A 16,729-nucleotide genomic window follows, 5' to 3' on the forward strand; every position below is an offset into this window, starting at 1 on the left:
ACTGCTCTCGAGAAGATCTGCATGGAGGAATGGGCCAAAATACCAGCTACTGTGTGTGCAAACCTGGTAAAGACCTATAGTAAACGTTTGACCTCTGTTATTGCCAACAAAGGTTATGTTACAAAGTATTGAGTTGTATTTTTGTTATTGACCAAATACTTATTTTCCACCCTGATTTACGAATAAATTCTTTACAAATCCTACCATGTGGATTCATGGATTTTTTTTTCACATTCTGTCTCTCACAGTTGAAGTGTACCTCTGGTGCAAATTACTGACCTCTGTCATCATTTTAGGTGGGGGAACTTGCACAATCGGTGGCTGACTAAATACTTTTTTGCCCCACTGTATGAATACTAACCTTTAAAGAATTCAGTATATTGTGATTTTTAACGTAACATTGTCATTATTTAGTGTAACACATTTTGAAAAGGGGATGTAAGGTTCACATATGTTAATGCTTATCCCGTACCTCCCCAGTTTGTCTTACAATTGAGCGTATCCAGTGTTCGGATCACAAGTTCTTCTGACACCAAGTCTACATGTGTGACACCTAGAAGCAAGTTTTTATTACAGCATCAAATATAAAAATTCAGTTGTGCTATAAGGTAGTTTGGTAAGGGGGAGTGTTTATGGCATTAGTCCAGGTCTATTGTGTGTGGCGGGACCCACGAGACGGCACAGTTCATTTTTAACTGTCATCTCTGCATGACCTAGCAGCACTGGGCCCTCGTGACATATAAGCCATGACAGACAGTGGAGCATGAACTGAAGCCGGCCAACAATATTCACTTACTTTGATGGTTGTCTGTTGTTTGTCATGCAGTAAATTTTGACTTGGCTGTCTGCGCCGCTGCTTGCATGTTCAGTATCGTATTACTTTTCGTTTTTGGTGACTTTTAATGAAATACGTCGACAGTAAAAGGAGGAATCCGATCACTCGTGAATAGCGGCGTTGCAGCCTCTCTTGGGTTATAGTTTCGGTTGTAAATGATTATTAGGTGTTTTTGTACACACGCCAAAACACTTGAAGTTGTTCTTTGGGGAATTCATTATGAATAAAAGTTGGAGGTTTATGCCGCTATTGTTTTCCTGACTTCACATCTCTGCCACATTCGTGCATCATGCATTGGCTTTGACAAAGTTGTTTTTTAAAATGTTGTTTGTCCTGCACATTTTACGTTAGCCAGATTGCCTTTTTTTTTTTTTCTTCCATGATAGAATCACGATTTGTTACTGACTGAACATCTGCGCTGCCTTCCCAGAGAAAATTGGATAAGAAGCGCTCACAAATGTTTCACCTTCGTATTCTTCTTTGTCACGAATGCATTCAGTGAATCATCTCACTCAATTTTAAAATATATATCCATGTGATTTTACCAAAAAACTTGTGAAAATGTTACATTGTATGAAAGAAAATCTAAGAAAATTGATCCTGTAGTGTTTTAATGACACTTGAAAGTTTTATTCACAGGTTCAGAGAGGCACGCGAAAAGATTGTGCAATCCTTCTCCATCACCAAAAGGTAAGTCAGCTCTGCTCTCTGGTTAGTAATTACTCTAAAGTCCCTGCGTACTTGTTAATCCTACTCACTTTTAGTCATTCACCTATTTGTGCTCCCCCTCATCACCTTTTTACCATCAATTACTCAAACACAAATTAACAGACAGTTTTATGTATAACGGAAGCAGAAACCAGTTGGTAAAGTGTTTGTTTTTTTTAGGGTTTTTTTGTTGTTGTTTTTTTATTAATTACCATGTAAACTGGAAATTGATGTGTTCGCCTTCATTTCTACCTTGCTGTGTTTAGCTGTGAAGAACTTGTTCAGAGCCATAAAATACACAATAAAAATCAGACACGTAATATAATGTGATTTATAGTTGCGCCGCTGACCCTCTGTCCCGGCCAAAAGTTGAATAATGAAATGAGCTGAATGCTCGCAAGCTGTTTTCTAGAGGGAACTCTGTACATGCAGAGCCTTTAGGGGAAAGTCACACAAAAATCTTTGTGAAATATGGCTGTTCAAATTGCCTGTAATGATATTTACTGCAGGTGGTCTACATTTCATTGAAACTTATTGTGGGAAATGTTACGTCTGAAGAAAATACTTCTGCCAGATGACCAGAGTTTCTTGAATGGAAATGAAATATGGAGGCATCAGGGAGTTTGTCACCACCTCTATTAAATTTCCCTGCAATATATTGTAATAAGTGAGCTCTGATAGTGCACCGACTTGTTTTTCTGATATAAAAGGCTCCACTCTCTGCTTGGTCTGTCTGACCATGACTAGTCTTTATACTTTGCTGGTCAAACAAGGTTTTATTGTTCTTTTTTCCATTTGCTCTTATTAGTTCCACATAGCAGCACCTTTTCCTGTCTGCACACATGCTGCATTTGTTTGACTTAAATGGACAACCTTTGCCTTTTAATGCTTTGTTAGACACAACCAGAAAACTGTGGGTACATCTAATGGAAAAACTCCAATGGATACAGTTATCTTTCTTAATTGAGTATATAACGATGCACATAGCAATGAACAAAAAACAGGAATTTTAGGTACATTAAAGTATCTCGAACCACTAAAGTCACTAATCCGTCAGTGCATACTCGCCAGATCCTTTGGGGCGTGGCTTGTTCTGGTGCATTACACAAACGGCCGATGGGATCAGGGTTTCGGGAGTCCCAGAGAATACTTGGACACTGTGTTGCATGTCTTCGGCTTTTCCTGATGTGGCAGGCTGTATTATTTTCCAGTACGCAGCGGTCATCTGGGAGCGTCGCTGCAAAGGGAGGGGATTGAGCTGGGCCTGCGGCAGTGTTTGGTTTGGTCCACTAAGTAGTAACCTCTGAGGCAGAAAATGTGAACAAGAACACAATCATAGTAACAGATACAGGAAGTTTTTAGACTTAACCTCGAGTACTGCAAGTTAGTAAAGTGGACGTCACTGCTGTGTTTGTGTCTTTCTGAAGAATTTTAGTAGTATCCAAGTAATGTTATGGCTTACATCCATCCACTAAAAGCAGCATCAACCCCAAAACCCAGGTTTCTCAGCAGGACATTGCTTTGCGAAGAGATGATCATTGGGCTCCACGTCACCTGCCAGTGGATTTAATGTTCTGACTGACAAGTAGAGGTGTGCATGCAAGCCTTTTTGAGACTAACCAACAGCTTGATTGGCACCACTCACATGACACATCATATGAGTGGTGTAATTTGGGTGCTTAGTAACTGCATCACTATTTTTCTTTCATTTGTATCATGTACAGTTTGCAATTTCATCTCAGTTCACTTGCACTTACTGACGCACACTTGCATCCTTCAAAAACAACTCTGCCCATCTTGGATTCAGTCCAGAGGCAATAGTCGTACATGCATGTCATATATGCACGCAGCACTCGTGTTATATACACACGAGTGCTGCACAAAAAGCATTTTTCCAGTTTACAGACATAATGATACAGAGATGAAATGGCACAGGTTTTTAAGTTAAGGTGGCTTATTTTTAGCATTCAGACAAAGTGCTCTGATCTTCTCATGGTGCTGTTTGTCAGTCCCTCACTGCTTCCTCGGCTCTTAATGGAAGTCACTGCAGCATGTTAAGAAAAATAGCTCCACCCTGCAGCTCGCAAAGCCAATCAAATTTCATCGGTTTTAGAGAGGGTTGTGGTTTCAAAGGAGCGTTAACTCTTTGTGGAGTGCTTTATAGCAGCAATTTACACAAACGTGATCACAGTAAAAGAGACTTTCAGCCTTTTACTGTTAATAATTATAAGACCACAGATGCATTTATTAATAGTTCTGTGATTTTTCATTCAGCTATCTCCCACTGCCTCCCACAGGCTGTTCTTTTTATATCTTTCTGTTCGATCTTGTTTCTAAATTCTCCCATCTACTCTTTTTTTTTTTTTTTTTTTTTTTTTTTTTTTACCCCACCCGTTAGATCCTTTTTTCTTCAAACATCTTTCAGTGTGCCCCCTCCCTCCATTCTACCTTTCTTTCCCTCCTACCCTCAAATGTTTTTCTGTGTCTGTCTAGCATCTAACCCTCCCAATCCCTCTTGAGCTTCATTCATGAAAATGCAGATCCACAGCAGGGCAGGAAAAAACGTCAACAGACGTAAACTCCCCTGCTCCACCAACCAGAAAAGGCGCACTATAAAAAACAGGCAGCAGCAACCAGGCGACCCTAATTCAGTGCAGCCTCCACCAGAAATAGCAACTCATGCATGTATTAATCCCCTACAAGCCAAAAATATGTGATTGAAGGAACTCTGCTGCCATTTATTGCTGGGGACAACTTCAGCCACAGGAAAGGTCTATTTATCACCGTTTCCTCACTCTGTGTGGTGTCTGAAGTCTGACTCACATTTGCTAAATATTGCATTTGATATTTAGGGGAATGTATAAATCAGTCATTCACCTTTGCATTTAGTGTTCTCGTTTCCTTTATGTGCTGGCTTCTTTCCCTTTTAGCCTCCTCCCTCACCCCTACCACACTGCTACAGGAAATGCCATGAGTGTAACTACTGCTAATGGGATGCAGACACCTTGATTTAACCTCATTCTGCGATGGAGCCTGTAAAAGTTTTTGTTCTTGCTGCTGTGTTTAAATGCACCACTGCGACATGGATATACATCAATGTGACAAAAACGTGCTTCAGAAAATATCATCTGTATAAACATACTTGATATAAAATAATATACAACGGGGGGGGGTGACCATATTTGGATAAAAAGGTGGACATATGTTAATATTTAGTCGAATTCACATCAGCATTCATTTCAAGGTTGATTTTCACAGTGAATGAAATACTACACAATAATAGTTATTATAACAGCAAGTAACCCCCTGCAACAACTCACTAACTGGTCAGGGAATGCACTTTTTTCTCCCCAAACAGTCTCTAGGCCCGTATTGACTAAGGTTTTCGGCGTCACTCTTCCAGCGAACACCATCAGCCATCCTGGGAGGGCTAATTTCTGGTTGACATCTGGTCTCTAAACCCAATTGACCAGAATCTGACACATTTAACCCTTCGTATTAACTAAGCATCATACAGGCCGCTTCAACTGTTCACCCAAATTGTGTTTCAGTTGAGGTCATTGTCATACTTTCTGACAAGAATCGGTACTCCTCTTAGAGCATTGGTCAGGTTCTCTCACAAAATACTACACGTTTTCTCAGAATGTAACTTTAAATCAATTTGTTAAAAACAAAGCAGAACAACACCAGCAGTTGTAGCTACTGTTATGTGTTTAAGCTCCACGTTTTTAATAACAATGCACGCCTCAGTTTTGACTTTGTAGAGTTAATGTTTACAGGTTGGGAACTGTGCATAATGGCTCCAACACCAGTGATCACATTTTTAGTGTAACTTAAGGGAACGGTCTAATTTCTCTGTGACATTATTTAAATTGCACTCTTTAGCTCAGGGCTTACTCTTAAGCGCGTATAACTGATAGAGTATTGGGGACTGCATCATTTGGGAAGAAATGTGTTTACCGTTAAAGTGGTTTAATTTGCTTTCACTTCCAAGGCCCGCAGTTGTGAGGAACACGTTGATAAGAAAGGTCGAAATAATATCAGCTTATTAGTTGTTGCCAATCATTTCTCAAGGACCAAATGTGGGGCAGGCCACAGGCTTGAATTATTGTCTAAGAAGTGATACAAAGGTCTATTGACAAAATAGTCAACAAACACAGTAATCGTCAAAGGTACACTCAGTTGCTAAGTGTCGATCAAGTCCATACGGGGGGAATAACCTTTCCGTGCGCTTCCACGTGTGGAAAATGGTCGAATGACGCTGCAAAATGTTCAGTTCTAAAATATAAATAACCTATTGCAGAGGTGGTTTTAATACTGTTAGCAAACATTGTAGTCACGGAATAAAATGGGGACATTGCTGACTTACATCCTCTTCCATCATGTGACCGGCTGAAAACACATACGGCATCTGGAGCAATAAACTCTGGATACACAGTGTGTGCATAGGAAATGAATTCAGGAAACAGGAAGCAGTATACAGGGGCATTCCACTTTAATTTTTTCCACTTTCTCAGTCCAGGTTTGACCATCTGTGACTGTTCAAATATTAGTTTTTTTGATAAGAATCCGTATATGAAATGGGTTGGTCTTAACAGTCATTGAAATGTGTTGGTCTCAACAATTTTGAGAAATGCTTTGTACAAAATTTGACCAAATAAGCAACAAAGTTAAAGTTAATTTTAATTATATTCATTAAGAGTTCCAACAGTTTAAGAAAAAAAAAAATCAATCTGCTTTCAAAGGGCTGTGTGGGTGTGTTTTGATTAGCACTGACAGTGCCATGCATAAGCAACCAACCCGCAGTTTTCATCAGAATCTGATCAGATATTTGCTGAGTTGATAGATTGATGCAACACGCCTTTTTGTTTTCTTTACTGAGTCTGGGCGCTTTTAAAGATATCAAAAAAGATATCAGTAAAACAGAAAAAACAAATATATAAATAATTAGATTTGTTTTAAGAAAATGTTAGGCCCCTGATAAAAATAAGAGCAGCCATTATCTTTCCTGTTGGTGGGAATAATGTTGTTTATTATTGTGTCTTCTGATTTGGACTGATTTTACTGCTGCTGTTTGGTTTTCCAGGCAAAGGAAATCAAACAGATGTGGCACAGGAATCACTTCCCAGAATGCCCATCAGGAGAAATTTATCTGCGTTACTTCCACCGCAAAGCCCCCGCACAGTTGCTGCTAGCCAAGAATTTGAGGAGGACGTGTTTCCTCTCCAGTGCACGCCAGAACCGTGTCAAAAAAACACCCAGGCCCAGCTGCCAGGCTCCTCCAGTGCCATGGATCCAAACATGACCTTTGAAGTTATAGACAATGAAGACCAAGCTGCAAGTAACGCAACCATCATAATAAGCAGCAGTAGTCCGTGTCAAGCATCAACGTCCACAGACGTCTCGGGTCAACCTAACAAAGCCATGGAGGGGAATCAGATGACCACCAAACGGTAAAATAAAAAAACAAAAAAAATTAATTTTAACGGCAAATGTTTGTTTCAGCTGTTATCTATGCTTTCAGTGAGTGTATCTTACAGTAGAGCTTAATTTTTTATTGTATAAGACAGCAAAACAACTCCAGCATTCGTGCTACGGCAACTCCCTGGTGCAACATTCAGGCACATTTCCACATTAGGTTTTTGCACAGTTTGCACACGATTTCTCTTGCTAGTCTTGAGTGAGAGCTGAAAAAATACTTGATCTATAACCCCTTTATTCATCCACCAAACAGGTTTTCTCAACACGAGCTGGTAATGTTACAAAAACAGAAGCAGAAGCACAGTGGGTTAAACTGTATGAGTCAGACTCTTAACAGAATTAGTTAAACAAATTACATTTTTAAAAGCTGGTTTACAAGTACTAATGCAGCCTTTTAATTCTTTCCACAAGATCTTTAAAATCATCCCCTAAATGTTTCAAAGCACACGGTAACTAAACCACCCACAACTGGTAAATCCTTCAGACTTTAATCAAAACAAGATAGAGAGTAGAGTTATTCTCACCAGCACCAAGTCTTCAGAGTGGAACATTGGGCAAAGAGGCTTAAGTCAACTGAGCTGAGCAGTGACCTTGTGTCTTCGGCTGGAAGTGCCAAACAAAATGAGAATCGTTCTTACTTGTTGGATAAATTTGTTCCTGACCAACCTCAAAAGCAAAACGCATCACCTCAAACAATGAAATGGCTCCACAAACAATCTGCCTGGTTTCAAAACATCTTCACTACAGCACAAATACACTGCATCATGACAAGCTGTTTTTTCCTCAAATAATAAATATCATATTGTGGGTGGCTGTAGCTCAGGTGGCAGAGCAGGTCAGCCACTAATCAGAAGGTCGGTGGTTCGATCCCAGGCTGCATCCTGGCTGCATGCCAAATATCCTTGGGCAAGATACTAACCCCGTGTTTGCCTACTGGTGGTGGTCAGAGGGCCCGGTGGCGCCTGTGTCCGGCAGCCTCGCCTCTGTCAGTGCGCCCCAGGGCAGCTGTGGCTACAATGTAGCTTGCTATCGCCAGTGTGTGAATGTGTGTGTGAATGGGTGAATGACTGAATGTAGTGTAAAGCGCTTTGGGGTCCTATGGACTAGAAAAGCGCTATACAAATGCAGGCCATTTACCATCATTGCTAATCCAGCCTTTAAGAGAGCACTTGCCCTCCAGCTGCTGCTAGATGGAGGAAAAAAGACCAGAGCTTTACGTATGGTTAATGCAACATCCACAATTAATTTGCCATATATGAACACCTTAATAAAAGCAGCGCATTCTGGTATGCATTAACACAACATCACAATCTTCCCCGCTGCAGACCTCGTCGTAAATTCACCCCAACGTCAGACTGTGCAGTCTTTAGTAAAATTGCTACATGTCAGACTCCACAGGCCTCAGTTAGCATGTTAGATGTTAAAGATCATAACAGTACAATTAGAAAAAGACTGAACAAATATTACTTGTTTGACCAGAACAAACCACAAGGCTTGTGGAACAATGTCCTTAGAACAGCTGAGACCAAAGTGGCGAACTTTGACCATTATGCAGAAAGCTATATTTGGTGAAAAACAAACACAGCATATTGGCACAGACACCTCGTACCAGCTGGCAAGCACGGAGGGGCGATGATTTGGGTTTGTTTTAAAGCCACACGACCTGTTCACCTTGCAGTCACTGAGTCAACCATGAACTTCGAAGTATTCTTGAGTCAAATGTAAGGACATCTATCTGTCAGCTAAAGCTTGGCCTAAACTGGGTTAAGCAACAGGACAATGATCCCAAGCACAACAGCAAATCTCCAGCAGAATGACTGAAAAGGAAAAATCACGGTGTCGCAACGGCCCAGTCAAAGTCCAGACCTCAACCTGAAATGATGCAGAAAGACCTTAAGAGAGCTGTGCATAAATGAAAATCTGCAAACCTCAATGAACTGAAGTGATGTCGTAAAGAAAAAGAAAGATCAGTTTGCCACAAGATTACAGAGTCCTGTTTAAAAAAAAAAAAAAAAAGAGCCACACCCAACCAAAAATCATTGATTTACTGTTGAAAATGAGGTAGGATGCTCATTTTGCATAAGCCAACTTTTTGACAGCAAAGTTGGTATATCCAAATTCTGATTGCATGCACACCAGATATCAAGCTGAGAAATACACAACAAAAATTAAGATAGGTGAGGTGGATTTGAAGGGAAATGTGCCAAACAGCAGACTTGTCATGTAACATGAACCTTTGCTCTACAGACAACAGATCGCACCGCTCCAAGAAGCGAGACGCACCAACCCGACCTACATGAGTATGACGTCTGCTGCACAAGGGAAGCGAAAGTTTAACTGGTAATATACCTCTCTGTGTTTTTGGCCAATTAAGCTCTTAAAGCTGTTTAAAATGGCCACAAAAGTGACAACAGACATTTCTGACAGGACAGTGCTGAGTTTCTGGCCCTGATTACGTTTTCTGTTTTTCTTTTGTATTTTTGTTTTTTTGTGCTGTAGCAGCTTCAGAGAAGAGTTAACACATGCAGCAAAGCGCGTAAAGAAAGACTCCTTGGTGGCCCAGAGGCCACTCAGAGTGCATCGTTTTGTTGGTAAGTGTCAAAACAGGACATCCACAAACACACACTGTAAAGCCAGAACATTGAATGCCTGACCCAGCAAACGGTCACAGTGTATATTGACACCAGATATTGCTTTGAAAGACCAAACGCATTTATTGACTTGTGCATCTCTCTCATAACTCCAGAATTAATTCTGCTCTACATGTGAACCAGAAGGATGCTTTGATTTCATCACATTACATATGAATTTAGCGATCAGTAACCGAATGCTACTGAGATCCATCGGGAATAGAGGAGTACAGTTTTATTTATTCTTGACCATATCCTCTGTTTGGTGTTTCTTCCTCAGGTTCAGAGAACAAGCCTCGGAGAGTTGTGAGGAGCGCTTCTGAAGGATATCTTAACCTCATTGAACCGCAGAAACCCAAGTCCATTTTCTATAAAACATCTCAGCAGCTGAAACGAGTGGCTAAACGCATGTGAGGCAGCACTGAGCTCAAGTCATATCGCCTTTAAAAACACTTTCGACCCTGAACCTTTTCCATCCTCATTGGTGTTTTTAGAAGATCTTTTTTTTCTCCAAAGCTTAGAAGAAAGTGCTCAATCATACAGAAATGCTAAATGTAATTGGATAAAAGTTCTACTGAGTCGCGTTTTATTTCCTTTCAGCCTTGCACTGAAGTGAACTTTCACTTGTACATAAGCATTGTATGGGCAGTTGTAGAACATTCAGATTATTCTTGATTTGTATTAGTTTGGAGCCTTTCTTTGTATTTTAACCTGTATTATTAAAGTTATGTTCACACTAACAGCAAAAAGAAAAAAAATGGATAAATCACTGTGTGTCCTGCAGATATTTTTGTACATTATGTACTTTGATCTATTTTCAAATGGTGATCAGCTTTTAGGTGACCACATTAACCAGGGCAGCTAATAACATCGAAACTGCTCGACTCTGAGCTGTTTGTGTTATTTTTATCCTGTACAGGTAATAACATGGGTTTATAGATATTTCATAATAAAAGTGCTTGTAAGAGAATCTGTGGTTTTTCAATAAAAAGATCCTTTTCATCAAAAAAAAGTAAAAAAGAAAGTAATATCTGCTTTTTGTGCCATTGATGCTGCGCGTGAATGTGGTTCTCAATGACGTTTCAGTTACAAGATGTTCCAACACTAAGTAAGTGACATCAGACGGCCTCAGAGAAGGTGAAAAATACAATGGCAGGCAAAATTGAACTGAGCTAGGAGTGAGTCACACATAACTCTTATTGTCTTCCTATAACATTCATATGCTTTTAGGAAAGAGATCGTGATTCCAGCGATGCTATCTTTACAGATGAAAGTACTTTGGTGTTGTGTTTGGGTGTTTTTTGCTCTGGTTTTTTTTTTTTGTTTTTGTTTTTTGTTCAATTGCCAAAAATATGTTTAAAAAGAACACATGGAAAAGGTGGAGACTGCCAGACCATTTACAATTGTCCTTCAAAGCGTAACACAATTGTCACATTGTTACTGTTTGGAAGTATTGGCTGTAAGGAGGAACAATGCACAAAGTTAGGCTGCACTCCAACACCAATGTAGGCAACTTAATTCAGGCTTCATACAAGTAAGGCAAATATGTCAAAGTGGCTCTCATATGGGGTTTAAGCACCACTCGCAGCAAGATAAGGCATTCAACCATATGCACAGAGAGCACAGAACGGCCCTAGCATGGATTTGAACAAGGGACCTTTGTGCTGTTAGGGTTAAATCACAGGATCAGAGAATTAAGTTTCCTTACCAAAGAGGTCTCTCTGGAGCATTTATAAATAAATAAATCTAACAGCTGCAAATAGGCATGTAAAGCAAAGCTGTCTGTAAATGTTGATATATGACTACTTTTTTCTTTCATATTTGGGCCATCAAGTTTTCTGCTTATGTCAATATAGCTGCTGATTTCCTTTATACTGAGCAAAAGATCCCCAGGTGGAGATACAAATCACTTTGGTGTTGCCTCATACATAAAAAAAAAAAAAAGTCTTTTTCTTATACAGAAGGTATGTTAGAGTGATAGTGGTCAATAAAGGAATCGTGGTGGACTGCATTGAAAAGAAAACTACTTATCAGTTTACTGTCATGCACTAATTCATTGTAGGCCTCTCTTGTGAAACCAGCTCCCAGTTTGAATTCAGCACAGACACCCTCTCTACTTTTAGGATAAGACTTAAAACTACTTTTTTGATAATGCTAATAGATAAGGTGACCCTGAATTCTCCCTTAGTTACACTGTAATTGAAAATGCAATAGGTTTCTTCTTGACTCACTATGTTAGTGCTATCAGCATTAATCTCGTTAAAATGACGTTAACGCCATAACCGCATTAACATGGCAGATTTCCGTTAGCGAGTTCACGCGGATTGCCTCGTGTGTGGGGCTGCACGGCGTCAATGCGTTAGCGCTGTGCAGCGCCAATGCACTGTAGGCAATTTTCAACTTGGTTCTGTACTTGGTTAATTTCTCACTTTTTAAAATGATGCACATGTTTTGTGAAACCTGTGAAATCGTTTCCTAAATTGCTTGTGTTTTCTTTATTTGTGTCGAGCTCTTTTAAACAGCTACAACTAATGAATAAATTGTTTAGCTAAGAATAACAGATAAATGAGCTTAAATTCATTTAAAAAAAAAAAACAAATGGCTGAAATAGATATGTAACAGAGAGACTCAGGATTAAAGTAAAAACGAAATAAGTATCCAACGTTTGCCACACCAGTTTTTTTAAGCTAAATACAGCATAGATATATATAGATATATATCTATATATATCTATTTTTTTTAATTAAGAGACATACATTATAATATACTTGAGCATGGTCTTATAAGAAGCTACTTTTTTTTCTTTTTGGAAAGTACTGCTAAACGCCACTTTAAAGTTGTGCCTTGAAGATATTTTGGGCTTCCCTGTGTTACATTTTTAGACTGATGAAATGTGGTGAATCACTGGGAACAGGCTTCTGTTTGAAATCTATACTAAAAACCAAAGACAAAAAAAACTGCTGGATCTATTATGAGGGTGGGACCTCATTGCTCTGTCTGGAGAGAACTAGACTTGTCACTTTGAATTCAGTCTTGCAACTTCCAGTGGCACAGCATTCGGTGTGATCTTTATTTTTAGCTCAGGAGCTCAATGCATATATCAGCACTGTACTGCGCAAGCACTGACACCCTCTCATGCTCTCATTCACAAGAATCTCTTCATTGTGTGTGTGTGTGTGTGTGAGAGAGAGAGAGAGAGAGTGTGTGTGTGTGCGCACACAGGGAGGCAGGTTCTGGCTAAAGTTTATTAACTTTCTCTTAGCCAATGGGACGCCTTGTGCGTTTTTCCTGCTGACCAATGGGACAGATTGAGAGGTTGGAGGTGGGTGTTGCTTAGCAACTGCAGGTAGAATCTCAGATCATGTCGGACCCATTGTTTTATCTCGCCTCCCTGAGAGACATTACATGCTATGTGTTGTCATTTGTTAGTAAAAGACACCCCTGTGCAAATGCGTCACAAAGTTGTTAACTCTATTTTTGTTACTGTTAAACGAAGATGGCAGGGACTTTAATAGCATTTTGCCCTCAAGAAGGAGTGCTTTCGTTTCTTTTCTTTTCTTTCTTTCTTTCTTTCTTTCTTTCTTTCTTTCTTTCTTTTCTTTCTTTTCTTTCTTTCTTTCTTTTTTTGATTGATTGCCATCATGTTATCACCAGTACCTGTCTTAGTCTCATCACCAGACTGACTGGAGCACATACAGAGGAATTTAGATTTTACTCCTTTATTCATTGCTCCTCATTACAGGCATAATAACCTTCAGTGAACCTCATGCAGAGTCAGAGGTGAGTGATTAAAAGCAGACAACAGACAGGGCTGCTCAAAGCAAAGATGCTGGCTGTCCATGAAACATTTGCCTGTGAAGCATTTGCCACATTTAACCTGCTAACCCCCCCCCCCCCCCCCCACACACACACCATCTCACACACACAAATCACAATTGCATTTAATATGATCCTTAATACATTTTTGATTGGAAACCTTCTGTTTTGTTTGGCTGCCATTATATGAGCAGACCGCTCAGTATAAAAGCAAACCGTATGATCTCTCCTGCAATGTTCCTGACTCCCACAAGGCCGCACGTCACAGCTGTGAACTTTTCGCCCCCTGTCTAATTAGATGACCTGATATCTTAAAGCAATATGTCAGAGTGGAGCGCTGACCACCAGTGTCTGTCCTTTTTTGTTTTGTTTTTGGGTTTTTTTGTTTTTTTTACCACTAATCTTTTTTTTGGCTTTTGTTTTTCCTCTGTTGGCCTTGAATCACATGGCTGTGACACCTGGGGGGGGCACAAGAAAAATCTGTGACCTCTTAGTCATATATAACATAAAAGAAACTTTCATTCATTCAATTTTTTTCATTTCTTTTTTTGAGACAAAAACATAGCATAAGAAAAGCACCAAAGGTTTGCGTTTGCTCGTTGGCCCGTCCCGTGATGCCTAATGCAAATATTTAAATGGGGTTTATGGAAATTCCTGGGATGCACCCAGGTTTGGCATGTAAAACAGGGATGTGAACATGGTTGTTTACACCGTGCACATTTGTGTCCAGTAAATCCCACTGTGGGAAGCAAAGGAACAGAGATTTAACAACACAATAAACTCGCCTGTATTGTTTGTTGAAGTGTAGCACATTTGGAGACGTGCTTCGGTTTAAAAGGTGGTTTGGTGTAGTACTCTAGACAAGGTAAGAGTTTATAAATGTATTCATCAGGTGCTCTGAAAATTGTGAGTTTGATCATTTGTTTAGGTTGTTTATCCAAGACTGCACTCTGGCTACTCCAGTGTGAGCATTTAGTGCTCTTCTCTCTTTCATTTGAATGGGTCCTCTTGGTTTAATTGTAGGCACTATTGCACTATTTTAAAACATTTAAGGGACTAAGCAAGTTCATAAACGGAACATTGCGCTGGACACATTACAAAGTGCTGGGGTTTGAGAGCTGCTGATTTTGTTGACTTTGTAAAGCCTGTCGATTGATCATGTTGGAGCACAGAGAGGATGATGGTGATGGTGATAAGTGCAGCAGAGATTTATCTGATTTTATTTATATATGGTTATGTGTTTGTCATCCTCGCTGATCACCCAGCAGTTGCAGAACCGTTTCATTTCTGACTGCAGTTGATTCAGCCAGCATATTTTGCGAGGAAAAGAGAGAGAAAAAAGATGTGACAGCAAATATCTGGCTCTCTTTATCAATACACATCTGACTGTTGACAGGACCTTGTGCGGTGGTAATCGTGAGGGAAGGGGAGGGGAAGGATGGGTGAGATTTACAGTTTCCTTTACCAGGTAATGTCTCCTGTTGTGAAACAATGTGACAGAAAATCAGTACATCTGTGATGGCTCAGCAGTGTTCTTTGCCCCTCTACATTCTCCTCCAGGAGCTTATCCAAAGCTCACCTCAAATGTACTGTATGTAGCCTGTGGATGACTCATCCTCGGGAGAATGAGCTGCAAGGTGCAGGTAGCCTTGCAAATAAACATTTCACGATTTGCAGCGTCTTCTGAAGTACTTTGCTGACTTAAAGTCTGATCCTGCAGACTGCAAATACAAACTCTGACAAACCAATTCTGCTTCATTCTGTCTGTGAGGCACACCGTGTAAAATGTCCTGTGGTGTTGATGTGCCCCTTCAGTGTAACACATGTGACGTGTGCATCAGTGAAATCCTGACACACACACGCACAGAGTTGTGGATTTTTTTTTCTTTTTTTGCCATTTTGTTTATTGAAACAGAAAATTTGTCATCATTGCAGCAATTGCCATGGAGACAGGGTTTAAATCCCAAACCTAGTGGTTTTATACACTGCATGAGTGTATGCTCGTTACCGTTTACCGCAACTTCCAGGAAGACTGCACGCTGGGTGGATGGGTGACTCCGCCTCTTGTGGATGGTTGTGAAACATGCGTCCATTCAAATCATCTTCGATTCCCGGCAGCCTTTCACACACGCACTGTTCCCCTAAAACATGTAAAATTCTCCCTTGTTTATCGTTTACTTTGCAGCATCCTGTTTTTCTGGCATATTAGCGGATACGGTTCGTACCATAAAGTTTATCACTGATGACCAAGCAACGGGAGCCACTTTGCTGTGATTTAATTGTACTTTATACTTCACCTATGGTGAAATTGGATTGAAGTGGTTAGGGGGAAAGTTCTGGGTTCACCTGGAGTCTTTCTGTGTGCTTCTGTGGGTTTTTCCACCTCCCTGCTACAGGTCAACCATTCAGGTTAGATTAATTGGTGATGCTAAACTGGCTGTAGTTTTGCTTGTGTGTGTGTATTTTTTCCTGTGATAAGCTGGCACGCTATCCAAAGAGAATGCTGCTTTTCCCCCAGTGTTAGCTGGGATAGCTCCCAGTCAAGAAAATGGATGGCACGTGGCCTCTTCTTGGGGGTAAAATGAGAAGAACTGTGTTTTCTAACATTCTTGTTCAACTAAATTGACACTATATCCACTTTAAGATGTTTGTCACCAAATGAGTACTGTTATGGTGCGGCCAGACCACAACATAAAGGGTGATCCATCCCCGTCCAACCCCAAGCAGCACGTCACACACTTAATATTTCGTGACAGTGATTTATTTACAACGAGTGCAGTTAAAAAAAGGAAGGGAGCATACCATAACTTCAGGGTGAACCCAAGGCCAAAACAACAAACAAAATGTGGCTTATCTCAGGAAAAAACACAACTTACCTACTCAAAAGAACTAAACCAAACGACAATCACTTTCCTCCCTGCCTAACAAAAACAGGAGAAAACTGATCAAACAAAAAGGCGGTCCACCCCTACATGGTCTTACATTAACCAACATAGTACCATAGTGACACGGTGAACGGTCTGCCGTTTGGGTTGGGTCGAGGATGAATGACATGGCAGTCCCTGGCGGTCTCTTCTTATTCGCTGCCTCCCGGTCCTCAGCCAATCGGTGCGAGCCATCCACCCTGGATGCACCAACCACGGAGGAGCACCTGCGCACTCAAATTTACATATGATTGCAATCACAGTCGTAACAAGTACGTAAAGGGGTTATAACCTGGGCAAAGGGCATTAAAACATCGTTGACTGCTTTAGGCTTC

At 40.4% G+C, this 16,729-nt stretch overlaps 1 protein-coding gene across 4 annotated transcripts in view; it reads left to right on the plus strand.

Annotated features, from left to right (window-relative positions):
* Positions 1-10,647, plus strand: part of kif18a (kinesin family member 18A) — a 51,959-nt gene extending 41,312 nt beyond the window's left edge. For 2 of the 4 annotated variants that reach the window (XM_085455391.1, XM_085455404.1), the window contains exons 14-18: positions 1,475-1,525; positions 6,630-6,996; positions 9,272-9,364; positions 9,524-9,615; positions 9,935-10,647. In XM_085455391.1, the coding sequence (XP_085311517.1) occupies positions 1,475-1,525; positions 6,630-6,996; positions 9,272-9,364; positions 9,524-9,615; positions 9,935-10,068 (737 nt within the window). In that variant the 3' untranslated portion in view covers positions 10,069-10,647. The remainder of the gene's footprint in view (positions 1-1,474; positions 1,526-6,629; positions 6,997-9,271; positions 9,365-9,523; positions 9,616-9,934) is intronic. The other 2 variants (XM_085455396.1, XM_085455402.1) reach the window with 2 other exon arrangements.
* The last annotated feature ends 6,082 nt before the right edge of the window (positions 10,648-16,729 follow it).

The sequence above is a fragment of the Copadichromis virginalis genome, linkage group LG1, assembly GCF_057382275.1.
Source record: "Copadichromis virginalis isolate Kocher_CV1m ecotype Utaka linkage group LG1, C_Virginalis_male_GT1.1, whole genome shotgun sequence".
Lineage (NCBI taxonomy): Eukaryota > Metazoa > Chordata > Actinopteri > Cichliformes > Cichlidae > Copadichromis > Copadichromis virginalis.